General features: G+C 48.6%; 1 protein-coding gene across 6 annotated transcripts in view; it reads left to right on the top strand.

The window, feature by feature from the left end:
* Positions 1-13,534, top strand: part of GBF1 (golgi brefeldin A resistant guanine nucleotide exchange factor 1) — a 125,217-nt gene extending 111,683 nt beyond the window's left edge. For 3 of the 6 annotated variants that reach the window (XM_074233835.1, XM_074233834.1, XM_074233832.1), the window contains exons 20-41: positions 610-733; positions 1,035-1,160; positions 3,601-3,683; positions 4,395-4,631; positions 4,985-5,078; positions 5,726-5,902; positions 6,186-6,250; positions 6,344-6,467; positions 6,593-6,664; positions 6,760-6,854; positions 7,039-7,192; positions 7,594-7,819; positions 8,076-8,236; positions 8,407-8,653; positions 8,731-8,936; positions 9,114-9,264; positions 9,349-9,479; positions 9,673-9,774; positions 9,986-10,099; positions 10,337-10,517; positions 10,677-10,814; positions 11,068-13,534. In XM_074233835.1, the coding sequence (XP_074089936.1) occupies positions 610-733; positions 1,035-1,160; positions 3,601-3,683; positions 4,395-4,631; positions 4,985-5,078; positions 5,726-5,902; positions 6,186-6,250; positions 6,344-6,467; positions 6,593-6,664; positions 6,760-6,854; positions 7,039-7,192; positions 7,594-7,819; positions 8,076-8,236; positions 8,407-8,653; positions 8,731-8,936; positions 9,114-9,264; positions 9,349-9,479; positions 9,673-9,774; positions 9,986-10,099; positions 10,337-10,517; positions 10,677-10,814; positions 11,068-11,348 (3,289 nt within the window). In that variant the 3' untranslated portion in view covers positions 11,349-13,534. The remainder of the gene's footprint in view (positions 1-609; positions 734-1,034; positions 1,161-3,600; positions 3,684-4,394; positions 4,632-4,984; positions 5,079-5,725; positions 5,903-6,185; positions 6,251-6,343; positions 6,468-6,592; positions 6,665-6,759; positions 6,855-7,038; positions 7,193-7,593; positions 7,820-8,075; positions 8,237-8,406; positions 8,654-8,730; positions 8,937-9,113; positions 9,265-9,348; positions 9,480-9,672; positions 9,775-9,985; positions 10,100-10,336; positions 10,518-10,676; positions 10,815-11,067) is intronic. The other 3 variants (XM_074233833.1, XM_074233837.1, XM_074233836.1) reach the window with 3 other exon arrangements.
* Positions 13,535-14,668: the final 1,134 nt, after the last annotated feature.

Genomic DNA, 14,668 nt, shown 5'->3' with positions numbered 1-14,668 from the left:
TTTTTGGCTAGAGGCCCAGACAGTGATCTCTGTGTGTCTTACCACTCCTTTCCATGTCACATGGGCCCCAGTGTTGCAATCTTAAGTACAGGATGGACCAGAATCACTCAGTTCCTATATCTGTTGAAGCCTCACTTGGAAGTAGAAAGATGAGAGTACCTTGGCTTCAGATTGGATAGGGGTGGTATTTAAACATTACTAATTCTTTACCATTTTTGTGCCAAGACCCCTTTGGCAATCTGATATAGCCTCTGAATCCCTTCTCAGAATAGTATTTTTGAATGTATAAAATAAAATATGTAAGATTGCAAAAGAAATAAATTATATTGAAATATAGTTATGAAAATATGAGGAAATGAAGATTATTGACTCCATGTTAAGTACCCACACCCTAGAACTGAAAGGCTAGGGATGTAAAGTATTAGAATTTTGGGTCTAGAAATATTCTAGATTATTAATACAGTGGGAAGGATTAGGAGGTTTCCTCATCTACCCTGGGAAAAGAGGAGGTTAGAAACCCTTTGGCACATGGAAAGACAGATCTCTTGTTCTACAGTCAGCTGCTTACTAAATTATTAACTAACTAACATCTTTCCGCCCCCTATTCAGCACCTTCAGTTTCCAAGGCTTACGACTAGATGAAGCTCTACGCCTCTATCTAGAGGCTTTTCGCTTACCAGGAGAAGCTCCTGTCATTCAGAGACTACTGGAGGCCTTTACAGAGCACTGGATGGTAGGTTTGTTAGTTGGGAAGTAGAGAAGGGAGGATTTGGGCAACAAGCTTGTTTTGAAGAGAGAAACCATTGGTCCCCTGGTGCTGTCTCCTGGGCAAGCTGAGTCTGGTAGAAATGGCTAATAATCCCCATGGAGAAGGATGTATAAACCTCCATAAAGGGTTGACAGGGATATTATGATTTTCCTGGGCACTTCCTGACTTCTGTAAGCACCAGCCAGTGGGTTGGGAGTAGATAGAGGTTAACTGCAGAAAGGACAGAGACTTGGACACTGATGGTTATGAGGTTTCTGCTTTTCAGAAGTGTAATGGCTCCCCATTTGCAAATAGTGATGCCTGCTTTGCCCTGGCCTATGCTGTTATCATGCTCAACACTGACCAACACAACCACAATGTCCGCAAACAAAATGTACCCATGACCCTGGAGGTGAGTATGTGTCCTGATCCAGAATGGGGGTGACAGAATCTATATGAAGGTAATCCAAATTAGAAGTCACTGACATAGTAATTCTTCCCCTGAATGGATAGGATGAAAAGTGTTATAGTTTTTCTTTTATTCAGTAAACATTTCTTGAGTACCTGTTATAAGCAGAGCACTCTTCAAGAATCTGAAAGTTATTATGTTTAACTGAAAAACAGCCTTCATTGAGCTTACATTCTATGAGTGGAGGATTATGAAGCAACTGTAAATTACTTGATAAGTGCTTTAGGAAAGTGTTTTATAGGCTCATCGTAACTGCTCTGGAGGGATCAAAAGGCTGAATCATTTAAGTTGAGTTTTAAAAGATGGGTAAAATTCATTTTGAAGAATGGCAGTAGAGAAAAAAACATTTTAGGCATAGGAGATGGTGCTGAGCATGGTCATAGAGACAGGAGGGCACAATTTGCAAGAAAGAGAATTGTCCCTTTTGACATTGTATAGAGTACATATTGAGAAAGAGTCTTGAGATAAAGGAAGGAAAATTTTGTAGAAGGTCTTATAGAAGAACTTGAATTCTGTGTAAGCCCTAGATGGTTAGCTTAGGAAACGACCAACTATATGAATTAGAAAGGGGAAACTGGAAAGGGAAAGAGTGGAGTCATAAAGTTTGTTGGGAAATTATTACAGTAGTTCAAGCTTGTGTTAATGAAGGTCTTTGGGAATGAGAATAAAGAACAGGGGTCAGAAAGAAGACATGTTTCAGAATTGCATTTAACAAGATTTGATCACTACTAGGATATAAGCGGTAAAGGAGAGAAAAGAACCAAATGTGACCTTTAGGCTACAGACAGGGGAACAAGAGTAAATAGTGATGTCATAGTCAAAAACAGAAGTCAGATGGAGGAACAGATTTAGGGCAAAAGAATTTAAGCTTAGTTTTTAATATGATGAATTTGAAGTACTAGTGAGCTAGCCAGGCAAAGGTAGGAGTTAATGATATCAGGATTAAGGATTATAAGTCATGTGCATAAAAGTAATACTTAGACTTCAGCAAATAAGATTGCTAAGTGAAAGAGTCTGAAGACATGGGAATAGACCCTGGAAGAACATCCACATAAAGGAGTTGAATGAAGGCTGAAGAGCCAGTGAAGGAGAGAGAGGAGAAGTTATCAAAGTGGATATAAAACCAGGACTGAGATATCTTTCTAAAGCTGGGGGACAGGGGATGAGGGATGGTGGTGGTATGCATTTGGTAGGAAATGGCAAAAGAATCAGAAGTTAGAGAGAGGTCACAAAGAATGAGAACTTTAAAAATACCATTGCATTTGGCAGTCATTGGTAGTCTGTGAGAAATGAGTTCTGATAGAATGATGGGAGCAGAACTAGATAGATTTTCTAAGAAATGTAGCCATGAATTGGTAGGAGAGAGATAAGATGGAACCAGAAATGGCTATAAGGGTCACAGTAAATATTTTTTAGGATTGGAAATGTTGTAGAGAATGAGATAGGGAGTTGGTTGATAAGGATAGAATAGGAAAAATTGTCAATAGCAATGACTCAGCTAAGGTATATAACACAAATCTGAGAGTAAAGAAAGTTCATTTTCATGATTTTTCACAGCTCAGATGTGTGATTTGTCTTCAGCAGGATTGAATAGCCCTAGAACTTAAGAAGAGAAATCAAATGGTGGGGCTCTCCCAGTTTTCCCAGAATTGATGGTTCAGGAAACTGGTGTTACAGTAGATGGAGCTCTGGGCCTAAGTTCAAACCCAGACTCAGATACTTAACTATGTGACTTAATCTCTTTATGCCTCAGTTTCTTCATTTGTAAAATGAGGATAATATTTGTATCTACATCTTAGGGTTTTTGGAAAATAGTATTTGTAAAGAGCTTTGCAAACCTTAATTGCTATATAATTACTAGTGATGATAATGAGTAGAAGGGGGAGGGAGAGAAGAAGTCAGCACCAGTAGAAGATCACCAGAGCAAGGGATTCTAGGATTCTAATTAATGACACATTTAAGTAGCTAGCTAAGATATCAAGCTGTATATGCAGGCAAGTGAAGCCAAAGTAAAGAAAATAGTTTGAAAAATGGGGAATCGAGACTAGAAGTCACAATAAAAGTAAAGAGAATTAATGACAGAAGATGAGAGATTGGGGGGGGGGGGGGAAGACTGTCATTTGAAAGTGAAATTCCAAGATTCTGACATGCAATTCTAAAGAAATGGTGATCTCCCATGCTGATATGTGACTGAAGTGGGATGATGGAAGTCTTTGGAGTTGAGAAAGTTGAGAGTGTGAGGAGGGTGGAAAGAGGGAGCTATTTTCCAAGCTCTGTCTGTACTGAGCAGCCCTGCTAGGGTCTAGAAGTACCTGGGGTAGAGGGAGGAGGAGGCCCTCATCTTGGGATCAAGGGGACAAGAAGCTCATTGAACTATTCCTAGGAGTTCCGAAAAAACCTGAAGGGCGTGAATGGAGGAAAAGATTTTGAGCAGGACATCCTAGAGGACATGTACCATGCTATCAAGTGAGTTTTTAATGAGTAGTGAGAGGTTCAGCCTTTTTTTATTATTTTATTTATTTAAGGCAGTGGGGTTAATAGTGACTTGCCTAAGGCCACACAGCTAGGCAATTATTAAGTGTCTAAGACCGGATTTGAACCCAGGTCCTCCTGACTCCAGGGTTGGTGCTCTATCCACTGTGCCACCTAGCTGTCCCTAGTTCAGCCTTTTCAATTGATAGAACCTGTCCCATCCTCATCTCCTCCCACTAATCTCTTGTATGGTGTGACTCACTTCCCAGATGAGAACTAGTTCTCTGCCAACACTTCCCTTCCTTGGGTGAAACCTTCTAGGACTCCAAAGGCTAACTGTTCCTCTTAAAGAAAATCTCCTGATGACCTATAGCTGACCTACAGAGAAGGCCAGCAAGCCTGAAGTGGGGACCTGGGTCAGAATCAGGCCTAATTGATGACCTCTTGATTCAAGTAGTTGATGGTAAATGAGAGGAAGCAGAGAATTCTTCTCGTAAGTCAGGTTTCTTCTGACTTCCTAAAAACTTTCTATAATGATGAAATCTAGAAACTATAAGATCTGAGACCTAGGAGGAAAAAAGATCTCAAAGTCAGGGGATAAAAGAAACTGTGGGGGGAAGAATCCCTTGAAGCAGGTGGAGATGTTGGATGGGCACTTGTGCCATCTTGACCTTGTCATTGTACTCATCCCCCACTGGATTATAGAAACGATGAGATTGTTATGCCTGAAGAACAGACTGGTCTGGTGAGGGAGAATTATGTGTGGAATGTCCTTCTGCATCGAGGAGCAACCCCTGAGGGCATATTCTTGCTGGTACCTGCTGGTAGCTATGATCATGATCTCTTCACTATGACCTGGGGTCCTACTATTGCTGCCCTCTCCTATGTCTTTGATAAGAGCCTAGAAGAAACGATCATCCAGAAGGCCATTTCAGGTTTCAGGTAACCCAACCTGTCTTTTGTCTTAGTCCTAAAATCCTTCCTACTCTCCTGATAACACCCATTCCCCAATTGTCCTCAACTTGATTTTCCTGGAGATAGGTCATTTTAAGCTACTTCTGAACTGATACCTGGGAATCTCTGAACTCTCTTACTCCTACTAAAAGTTAGTCACATCTTCCTAGTACAGTGATTCCTTTGGGGGAGTTGAGGTTTGGGGGGAGCCCATCTTACAGATGGCACCAATATGGGAATGGTATTGATGGAAGACCCTGAGAAAGATCTTCCATGGTACTTGGAAAGGCAGCTGGCCTGCCAGTGACCCTTTTCCTGGGGTGGGGGTTGGGGTTTTGCAGGAAATGTGCCATGATCTCCGCCCACTATGGCCTGAGTGATGTGTTTGACAATCTCATCATCTCTTTGTGCAAATTTACAGCTCTCAGTAGTGAGGTGAGTAAGGGTAGCAAGAAGGCATTGAAGGCATAGACTGCCAGAATTTGTTGCTGCATGGAGTCAGGTGCCATAGACAACCAAACAATAACTGGGGTTCCACTAAGGTCACTTTAAGCTACTTCTGAACTGATGCCTGGGAATCTCTGAACTCTCTTACTTTATTAAAAATCTTCCTAGTAGGGGTGGCTAGGTGGAATAATTACCGAGCTGTGTGGCCTTGTGCAAGCCACTTAACCCTGTTTGCCTTGCAAAAACCTATAAAAAAAAAATCTTCCTAGTGCAGTGATTCCTTTGGGGGGAGTTGAGGCTTGGGGGAACTTTCTCCAGTAGTTAGGTACTTCATTCAATATTGTCCCCAGAGTAGCCCCATCCTTCACTGTTCACTGCAAGGTCTTTTGGCCTTCCATATCCAGCATATTCTGAGAGGGAGATTTGGATCTTTATTGCTTAAATGAAGATCATGGGAGGAGGAAGGAGTGGACCTGAGGACTTTGAATACCCAGGGGTTCCCACAGTATCATGGAGAGAAAAGGAGTCAACTCAGAGCTAATGTGAGAACCTAAAGGAGAAGTTATCAAGTAAGGAGCTAAGATACTCTCTAGACTTTAGTTAGTTTCTAGACTTCATCTTCTCTATCTCTTCAGTCCATTGAGAACCTTCCCAGTATGTTTGGGAGCAATCCCAAAGCTCACATTGCAGCCAAGACTGTTTTCCATTTGGCCCATCGCCATGGTGACATCCTTCGAGAGGGCTGGAAGAACATCATGGAGGCCATGCTGCAGCTTTTTCGAGCACAGCTCCTGCCCAAGGCCATGGTAGAGGTAACAGAGGGTTAGGGGACAAAAGTGTGGTTTTGGGAAGATTAAACTTGGGAGAGGTAGAGCTTAGGACCAATGGCTTTATTGGCCTGGTCCTTTTCTAGTAGGCTTCAGTATCAAGGGACCATCAGTATATGATATTCCCCAGGAGGACAAATGGCAGAGGCATTGGAAGTCAATGTTCAAAAGTAGAATAGTACTACAAGAGACTCCCAATAATAAAACTAGAGAACTAGGGTTGAGACTGGGTAATAGGAGCCATGTTAAGAAAGGCTGATTTTCCTAGGTAGAAGACTTTGTGGATCCCAATGGCAAGATCTCTCTGCAGCGGGAGGAAACACCATCTAACCGGTGAGGGTAGGCCAGAAGCTCTGAGCCATGAGGAGGGAAATCCAAGAATTTGGGATTAACCTAAATATGTCCCATTTCTCTATCCCTCTACAGAGGAGAGTCAACTGTGCTGAGCTTTGTGAGCTGGTTGACACTGAGTGGTCCTGAGCAATCCAGCATGCGAGGACCATCCACTGAGAACCAAGAAGCCAAGCGTATGGCCCTGGATTGTATCAAGGTACCTATCCCAAATGTCTTCCCACTGATCAGGTTTCAACTTCTCATAGGGCAGGACTCTGGCTTTGTGGAATTTTTTCCCTCATTCCAACTCAGGTCACTGATTCCCTCTTCCTGTCACTGTAGCAATGTGACCCAGAGAAAATGATCACAGAAAGCAAGTTTCTCCAGCTGGAGTCCTTACAAGAGTTAATGAAGGTATGAAGAAGAAGGAAGACAGTGGGAGGAGTCAGACAAGGGTGACCAGGTGATGGTGGAGTGATAGCAGCATATTATCTGCTTCTCCCCTCTAGGCTCTGATATCAGTAACACCAGATGAGGAGACTTATGATGAGGAAGATGCTGCATTCTGCCTAGAAATGCTTCTGCGGATTGTGCTAGAGAACAGGTGAGACAAGAAGAAAGTTTGAATCATGGCTGTTGACTTGGATTGTCCACCCAGGTTCAACATCAATACCAAGGGTCCATAAGGGGTTAGTGTGGTACTAGGGTATTGACCAATACCTAGTGTCCAAACCGACCTCTGCTCCTTGGTTCACTAGCTCTCTTCCCTCTCCCTTCTCACCGCATAGAGACCGTGTGGGCTGTGTATGGCAGACAGTACGCGATCATCTGTATCACCTATGTGTCCAGGCACTGGATTTCTGCTTCCTGGTGGAGCGGGCTGTGGTGGGGCTACTGCGCCTGGCCATAAGATTGCTAAGAAGAGAAGAAATAAGTGGCCAGGTGAAGGGATCTTAGCCATCTGGAGGTCAGGGATAAAGGAGGGGAACCAGAAACCAAATGTCATCCTTGAAACTGTCTATATTAGAGGCTACACTCAGTGCCATATTTCAAGGGCTTTGGGATGATGGAAGCATAGGCTGTTTCCTAAATGTCATAAGAGGACCCCAGCAAGAATTCCCAGCTAGAAACCATAGGGGAAAGATGCCTGGAATAACATTAGTCATAGGGCTGATTCTTACCATCCAAACCACCCACTGTGCCTCTGTCCACAAAAGATCAGAGGAAGTTAACATTGTACCCCTTGGGCAAACCATTATCATACTCTGTTCCTAGGATGAACCAGGTAAGCAGGAAAGTAGAGAGTGAGTGGAGAGCCCTCTGTTCACTTCTTACCATTCTAGGTGCTGCTGTCCCTTCGTATTCTGCTACTGATGAAACCTAGTGTGCTGTCTCGTGTCAGCCACCAGGTTGCCTATGGGCTCCATGAGTTGCTCAAGACCAATGCGGCTAATATCCACTCTGGGGATGACTGGGCCACTCTCTTTACTCTGCTGGAGTGCATCGGCTCAGGGGTGAAGCCTCCCCCATCCCTGCAGGCCACAGCCAGAACAGATACCACTGATACTGGTGAGCCTTCCCAAGAAATCTGACACCCAGAGAAGCAGTCTTTCCTTCCATTCTTTTAATCTTTCAGAAAAAACTCTAAAAAAAAAATCTCATAGAATGCATTAGCAAATTAAATAACTTGTATCTGATAGTCTCTAACACTACTGTCAACCCCCGAGGGCCTGTGGCTTAAGTGAGCCCAAAGTGTCCTTTTATTTCAATGTCTCCATCCATACCACATGACCCACCTGACTGTTCACATTCTCACTTGGCTCAGGTGCTCAGTCAGACAGTGAACTCTCCTCCTACCACCCCAGTGATGTCAGCTTGGACCGAGGCTACACCTCAGACTCAGAGGTCTATACTGACCATGGTAGACCAGGCAAGATGCACCGCTCAGCTACTGATGCCGACGTGGTCAACAGTGGTTGGCTAGTGGTGAGAAAGCAAGGGGCAGAGGGCTGTAGAACTGCCTATCTTGATCTGGGAGCTTCCTCATTTTCCTTGGGCACAGTGAAGGGGACAAGGAGAGCCAAATGAATCTCCTGAGCTCTGTCCCAGATGGATCAAATCATCCACGTTCTTCCCCACATTCATGTTTTGAACAGGTGGGGAAAGATGACATAGACAACTCCAAGCCAGGACCTGGAGCAAACCGGCTTGGCCCTTCTCCTCTGGTGAATCAATACAGCCTTACTGTGGGACTGGATCTGGGTCCTCATGACACAAAGTCTCTCCTCAAATGCGTAGAGTCACTGTCTTTCATTGTGCGGGATGCTGCTCATATCACCCCAGACAATTTTGAACTCTGTGTCAAGACCATCAGAATCTTTGTGGAGGCCAGTCTTAATGGTGGTGAGTGAAGGAGGAGTTGGGGGGGCGGAGGGGGGGGGGTTTATATGAATACAGAAACATGGTCTGGGTCTCCACAGGATGCAAATCTCAGGAAAAACGGAGCAAATGCCACAAATATGACAGCAAAGGGAACCGCTTCAAGAAGAAGTCAAAGGATGGTGCAGTGCTCCGTCGACCCCGGGCCTCCAGCCAGCATACAGCTCGAGGTGGGCACAGCGATGATGAAGATGATGAAGGGGTGCCTGCCAGCTACCACACGGTGTCTTTACAGGTCAGTCAGGACGTAAGTATGGCTCCATTTACTTCCTCTTCTCCTGGGACCTGGCAGTTGGGGGGCCCATTGGGGACTGGGGCAGACTGCTGAACAAAGGATTTGGATGCTGGAGCCATCCTAGGAATGGGGAAATGGGGGGCAGCAATGGAACAAGGAAGAGGGACCACCACTCCTCTGTGATTCCAGCTGCTGGACTTGATGCACACCCTGCACACAAGGGCAGCAACCATTTACAGCTCATGGGCTGAGGAGCAGCGCCACTTGGAGACAGGGGGCACAAAGATTGATGCTGACTCCCGGACCCTCTGGGCTCACTGCTGGTGCCCATTGCTTCAGGGTAAGCCCCAAGGAAAAGAGGGGGTGGTGCACAGGAGGTGATTGGGCTGCCAGCAGTAACCCCAACTCTTCCTCTCCCACTCAGGTATTGCCTGGCTCTGCTGCGATGCCCGGCGTCAGGTACGAATGCAGGCACTCACCTACCTGCAGAGAGCACTGCTAGTACATGACCTACAAAAGCTAGATGCCTTAGAATGGGAGTCCTGTTTTAATAAGGTAATGACATGGAGAAGAAAACCGGGCAGCTTGAGGCAGGGATAAGAGCCTCCTGAACCAATATTCATCTGATGTCCCAGTCTACCCCCTTGATATGTTTCCCTCCATCTCCCTTCCCCCAGCTATTGTCCTGGTTCTTTAGGAGCCAGGCTTACCATTGATCTTACTGGGATGTGGGGTGATTAACCACCAGGTGCTGTTTCCTCTGCTGACCAAGCTTCTGGAGAACATCAGCCCAGCAGATGTGGGTGGAATGGAGGAGACCCGGATGAGGGCTTCCACACTCCTCTCCAAGGTACAATCCCTTGCACCAGGCACTCTCCCTACACTTCCAGCTACTGCACAAACAGCACCCCCTGATAGAGAAGGGAATCTCAAAGCCTCTGGAGAGTTACCCAAGTCAAAGGCCTATAAGAGAAAGAGGTTAGATAAGGATTCTTCCCATCCCTGGAACCTAGATGTGGGTGGTATCTTCAGTCATCTGATGAATCACTGGTGGATCACAGGTGTTCCTGCAGCACCTGTCCCCCCTGCTGTCACTTCCAACCTTTGCCGCACTCTGGCTGACCATCCTGGATTTCATGGACAAGTATATGCATGCAGGTTCCAGTGACTTACTGGTATGGTCCCCTACTGCCTCCCCATTAAACTTGGCCTCTTTACCTATTCTCCTTCCACCTCCCCCAATCCCAAGTCTAGTCACTTTGCCCCTAATCTTCTAGCCTATAAATTCTCAACTTCCTCATGCATTTGGGAAGCATTGTCTGATTTCCTTGTCTCGAGGGCTACTCTTCCTCAATGCCTCTTCCCCATCTTTTCTATTTCATCCCTACCCACAAACACACCTCTTCCCCCAGTCTGAGGCCATCCCTGAGTCATTGAAGAACATGCTGCTAGTGATGGATACTGCAGAGATCTTCCACAATGCAGACACAAGGGGAAGTGGCTCCTCTGCCCTCTGGGAGATCACCTGGGAGCGCATTGACTGTTTCCTGCCCCACCTACGAGATGAACTCTTCAAGCAGACAGTCATCCCTGGTATGGGAGTTGGGGGAAGGCCCTGCTGAGTACATCAAGAACCTGGATATGATTGGGGCTCAGGGTCCTGGTGGGTGGTCCACGGGCACTTGGGAGGAGACGAGATTGTTCCTTTATGGAAAACCTAAAAGATACCATCTGAACTATGACTCTTTCCAGATCCCCTGCCACCGGTGCCTCCTGAACCACATGCCCAGAGGTCATTGACCTCAGCCCACTTGACTCCTGCTGCCAGTGACACAAGAATGGCCAGCCACACATATGCTCCAGAAATGCCCTCAGAGCTGGGGGCCTATGGTGAGTCCCCTTTTTCAAGGATGGACTAAGCAGAAGAAAAGAAGCAATTATTATAACCCACGTGCTAAGCATTTTCATTGATCTTAAGTGACTTGTGTAAGAAATCTGCCCCCCCCCCCCACTGCTGTCCTTTGGGCTTTTCTTTTTAAATTGTTCGGGGTAGAAGGATGGATAGGGATTAAGACTTTGTAAAATGAACTGCCTGGTCAGATAGAAATGTGAGGTCTGAATATTGCTATATTTTCCCCCATAGATCCAGAAAAGCCTGAAGTCTCAGGAGCAGCTGCCAGTGGTGGTTCTGGTTCTTCTACAGTCTTGACACCCAGCAAGCTGAGTCCCAGCACAGAGGGGCCTGTTCCCTTGGCCCAGCCCCCCCTGATTCTGCAGCCCCTGGCTTCCCCACTTCAGGTGGGCGTGCCCCCCATGACACTGCCTATCATTCTAAACCCAGCCCTGATTGAGGCGACTTCACCTGTGCCTCTACTAACTGCCCCTCGGCCCACTGACTCCCTGCCCACTTCTGAAGTCAACTAAGAGAGGAGTCCTGTCACACTGCTGAGGACTTCTCCCTGTCTCCATGTCGCTGCTGCCCTGGGTCCAACCCAGCCGCTGCTGCTGCTGCTCTCATTGGAGCCAAATGGGTTGATGGTAGAAGGGAAGAAGGAGGGCAGCCCTTCCTAGAGACATCGTTTAGAGAGGGCAGGCCTCCTTTGGCCATCAGTGCCAACCAGCCCTGCCTGTGTTGCTTCTTGGCATTAGGGGTTCCTTTTTTGCCCTTAGGCTACAGTCCTAGCTCTGAGAGCTAACCTCCAACCACATTGCACTTTGCTTCCCTTTCCTCAGACCTCTCCTTCCCCCCCATTAGCCCTGAGCTACCTCCTCCAGTTCTTCCTCCTTTATCAATGAGTTGGGTTAATTTGGGGAGTTAATTAGGGCCGGGGAACAGAGGTAACAAGGGGAATTGCCCACAGGAGCATGTAAATAAGAAGTTAACAATTGACTTTTTACAATGTAATAAATGTAATAAAACTCACCCCCCCCCCCAGTCTGCCTTTCCCCTTTGACTTGCCTGTAGTCTAACTTGATAGAGAAGGGGCTAGTTCTAACACAAGATCTAGAGAGGTAGATGAGGCAGAAAGAAGAAATAAAAGGGGGTGCATTCTGACCCCTGCCTAGGGAAGGGCATCATTGAGGGCAGTTTTACCCTCCAAAGGCTGGTACACAGTTCCCAAATGTTTTTCTCCAGTCTGCCTGCTCTAGGAAGAAATGAGTCCAATGGGTGAAGTAGAAGTAGGGCTTGTGTTGCACAAGCATTCTTAGTGGAGCTAGGCCTTAATCCTTGCAATTTACCATCTCTAGAGATCAGGAAACTGAGGCCCAGAAAGGGTTGGGATATCCAACTTGGTTCCTTAGTGGGGGAGGGGTGGGAGAGGTGTAGAACTGGAGGGTCAGGGCAAAGTAGTACCCAGATAAAGGTACCTTTAGTCTCCTCACCCCTATGGGGCTTAGACTTCACACCATCATACACTCTAGACAATCTGGATTGAATGCATCCAGGGAAGAGAGAGGGGCAAGTATTTCTAGAGGTGCCTTGTCATTCTTGTGTTATTTCATTTTTTTTGCCTCACTGCCCACCAAAATGTCAGTGACAGAACAGAGCTAGAACTTTGAGGTACTAGGTAGGTTTTAGCTATGCTTATTTAAGGGTCTTCTGGCTACTCATGTTTAACCATAGGGAGAAAAAGCAAGGATATAGGCTGTGTGGCTGCCAGGGGGAAATGTGGAGATACCTTAAGGAGACAGAGATGGGAATCTAGTTCTTACTATATACCAGGCTAAGCCCAGAATTCAGAGACAAAAACACCATTCCTTACCTCAGCGGGGAGGCAATGTGCAAATAACTACCTGTACAAGATAATATATTGTGTACATGGGGATGGAGTAAAGAGCACAAAAGGCTCAAAAAATTTGGGATTTGAGCCGAATCTTCAAAGAAACCAAAGGAAACAGTATTGGAGGTGAATAGTGAGAATGACGGCCTGGGCAACAGCTAGTGCAAAAATCTAAGCCCAGAAGATGAGTATTGTGTTATGAGGAGTAGCAAAAGGGCTGATTTTACTGGCTTGAATGAATGGATGGAGAATTGCGGGAAGGCTAGGATGTGATCAAAGTTCAGTTTGGAATTCATGGGATGGGAGGGATGTGGTCAAACCTACTTCAGGGAAATCCCGAAGCTCAAAATGAGAGTAGGCAAGAGATGAGGTAGAGCAGTTATAGGGCGTTCTTAATAGTCTAAGCAAGAAGTGAGGAAAATCAGATGTGTGAGAAATGAAATGTTGAGTACAAGTGAGTCGTCCAGGAATGCCGCCGAGCTTTCAAACCTAGGTGACTGAAAGGATGGTGGCAACCTCAAAAGCAATATGAACGTAGAGTAAGTCTGAAATGCCTATGGGACTAACATTCAGGATGTCCAAAAAGATTGGGGTTGTTCACGTGAATCTGGGAATCATCTGCCCGAAGATGGTGTCAAGCCCACGGTAACGTCACTGACAGCCCTAGGGGATGCCTCTGATCCGTAGCTGGCAAGAAGAGCCAGTAAGGAGTGGCCAGCGCCGCCCAAGACCCGGCGGCCAGAAGAGGTGGCAAAGGGCAAAGTGTAGGACTTGGAGGAGCGGCATTCCCGTGGTAAAGGATGCGATCACGGCCGTGGTCCCTCCCCTCCGAAGGAGCTGCCCCCCAAGGGAGCCCCGAGACCAGAGACAGGCCTCGACCTCGCGAGCCCGATGACGGGGCGGGGATGGCGCCAACAGCCACATCCCACAAGTCACTGAGGGCGGCCGGGCCCCCATCACCCCCGGGCCAGGCTCCGGCCGCCCTCGGGGCCCGCACGGAGCAGACGGCGCAGAGCAGCCCCGAGGCCCGGCCTGGCCGGAGCCCGCGGGGCCCAGCGGGGAGCGAGGGAGGGTCTCCTCCGACTGACAGGGAGTGGGAGGGGGCGATGGCCGAGGCTCGGCGCTCATTGGCTGAGTCGGCCGAGGACTCAAACTTTGGGCCAATGAGAAAGAGGTCGGTGCGTGACGCGCTGTGACGTCGTGGGAATTCCCCGAGGGGGGGCGGAAAAGGGGCTTTCCCGGCCGGGTCTGCCGCGGCCGAGACCCCGGGGTCGCGAGCCGGAGCCGGAGCCGGAGCCGCAGCCGCAGCCGCAGCCGCAGTGAGTGGCCGGGGGCGTCGCCCGGGGCCCCGGGTCTCGGAGCACGGGGTGGGGGGCGCGGGAGCCCCGCACGACCCCGCCGAGGCGCCCCGACACGCGTGCCCGGGTGGGCGGCCCAGCCGGGCCCGGGCCCGGGGCGCATTCCCGAGATGCGCACGCGCAGCAGGTGGTTCCGCGGCCGCGGCTGGAGAGGAGCCAGGGCCGGGGCGTCCTCCCGTCCCCCTCCCCGGGGCCAGCGGGCAAGGCCGGCCCTCCGAGGCCCCGGGCCGGGGCGTCCTCCCGTCCCCCTCCCCGGGGCCAGCGGGCAAGGCCGGCCCTCCGAGGCCCCGGGCCGGGGCGTCCTCCCGTCCCCCTCCCCGGGGCCAGCGGGCAAGGCCGGCCCTCCGAGGCCCCGGGCCGGGGCGTCCTCCCGTCCCCCTCCCCGGGGCCAGCGGGCAAGGCCGGCCCTCCGAGGCCCCGGGCCGGGGTTCCCAGAAAGAGGGGCGGCCTCGCTCCCGAGGAATCCCCCCCAAAAGCCCCAGAGGCTGAATCAGCAGCCGGCCCCCTCCCCCGACCCCAGGAGAGGACCCTGGAAAATCCCAGGGGAGCCCCGGGCCGTGGGGGGCGGGCGCGCGGGGTCTGCGGCCTTCCCTCGCCTCGGGGC

This window comes from Macrotis lagotis, chromosome 4, assembly GCF_037893015.1.
Source record: "Macrotis lagotis isolate mMagLag1 chromosome 4, bilby.v1.9.chrom.fasta, whole genome shotgun sequence".
NCBI lineage: Eukaryota > Metazoa > Chordata > Mammalia > Peramelemorphia > Peramelidae > Macrotis > Macrotis lagotis.
The sequence above is the reverse complement of the archived record's forward strand: the minus strand, read 5'-3'. Positions and strand labels throughout refer to the sequence as shown.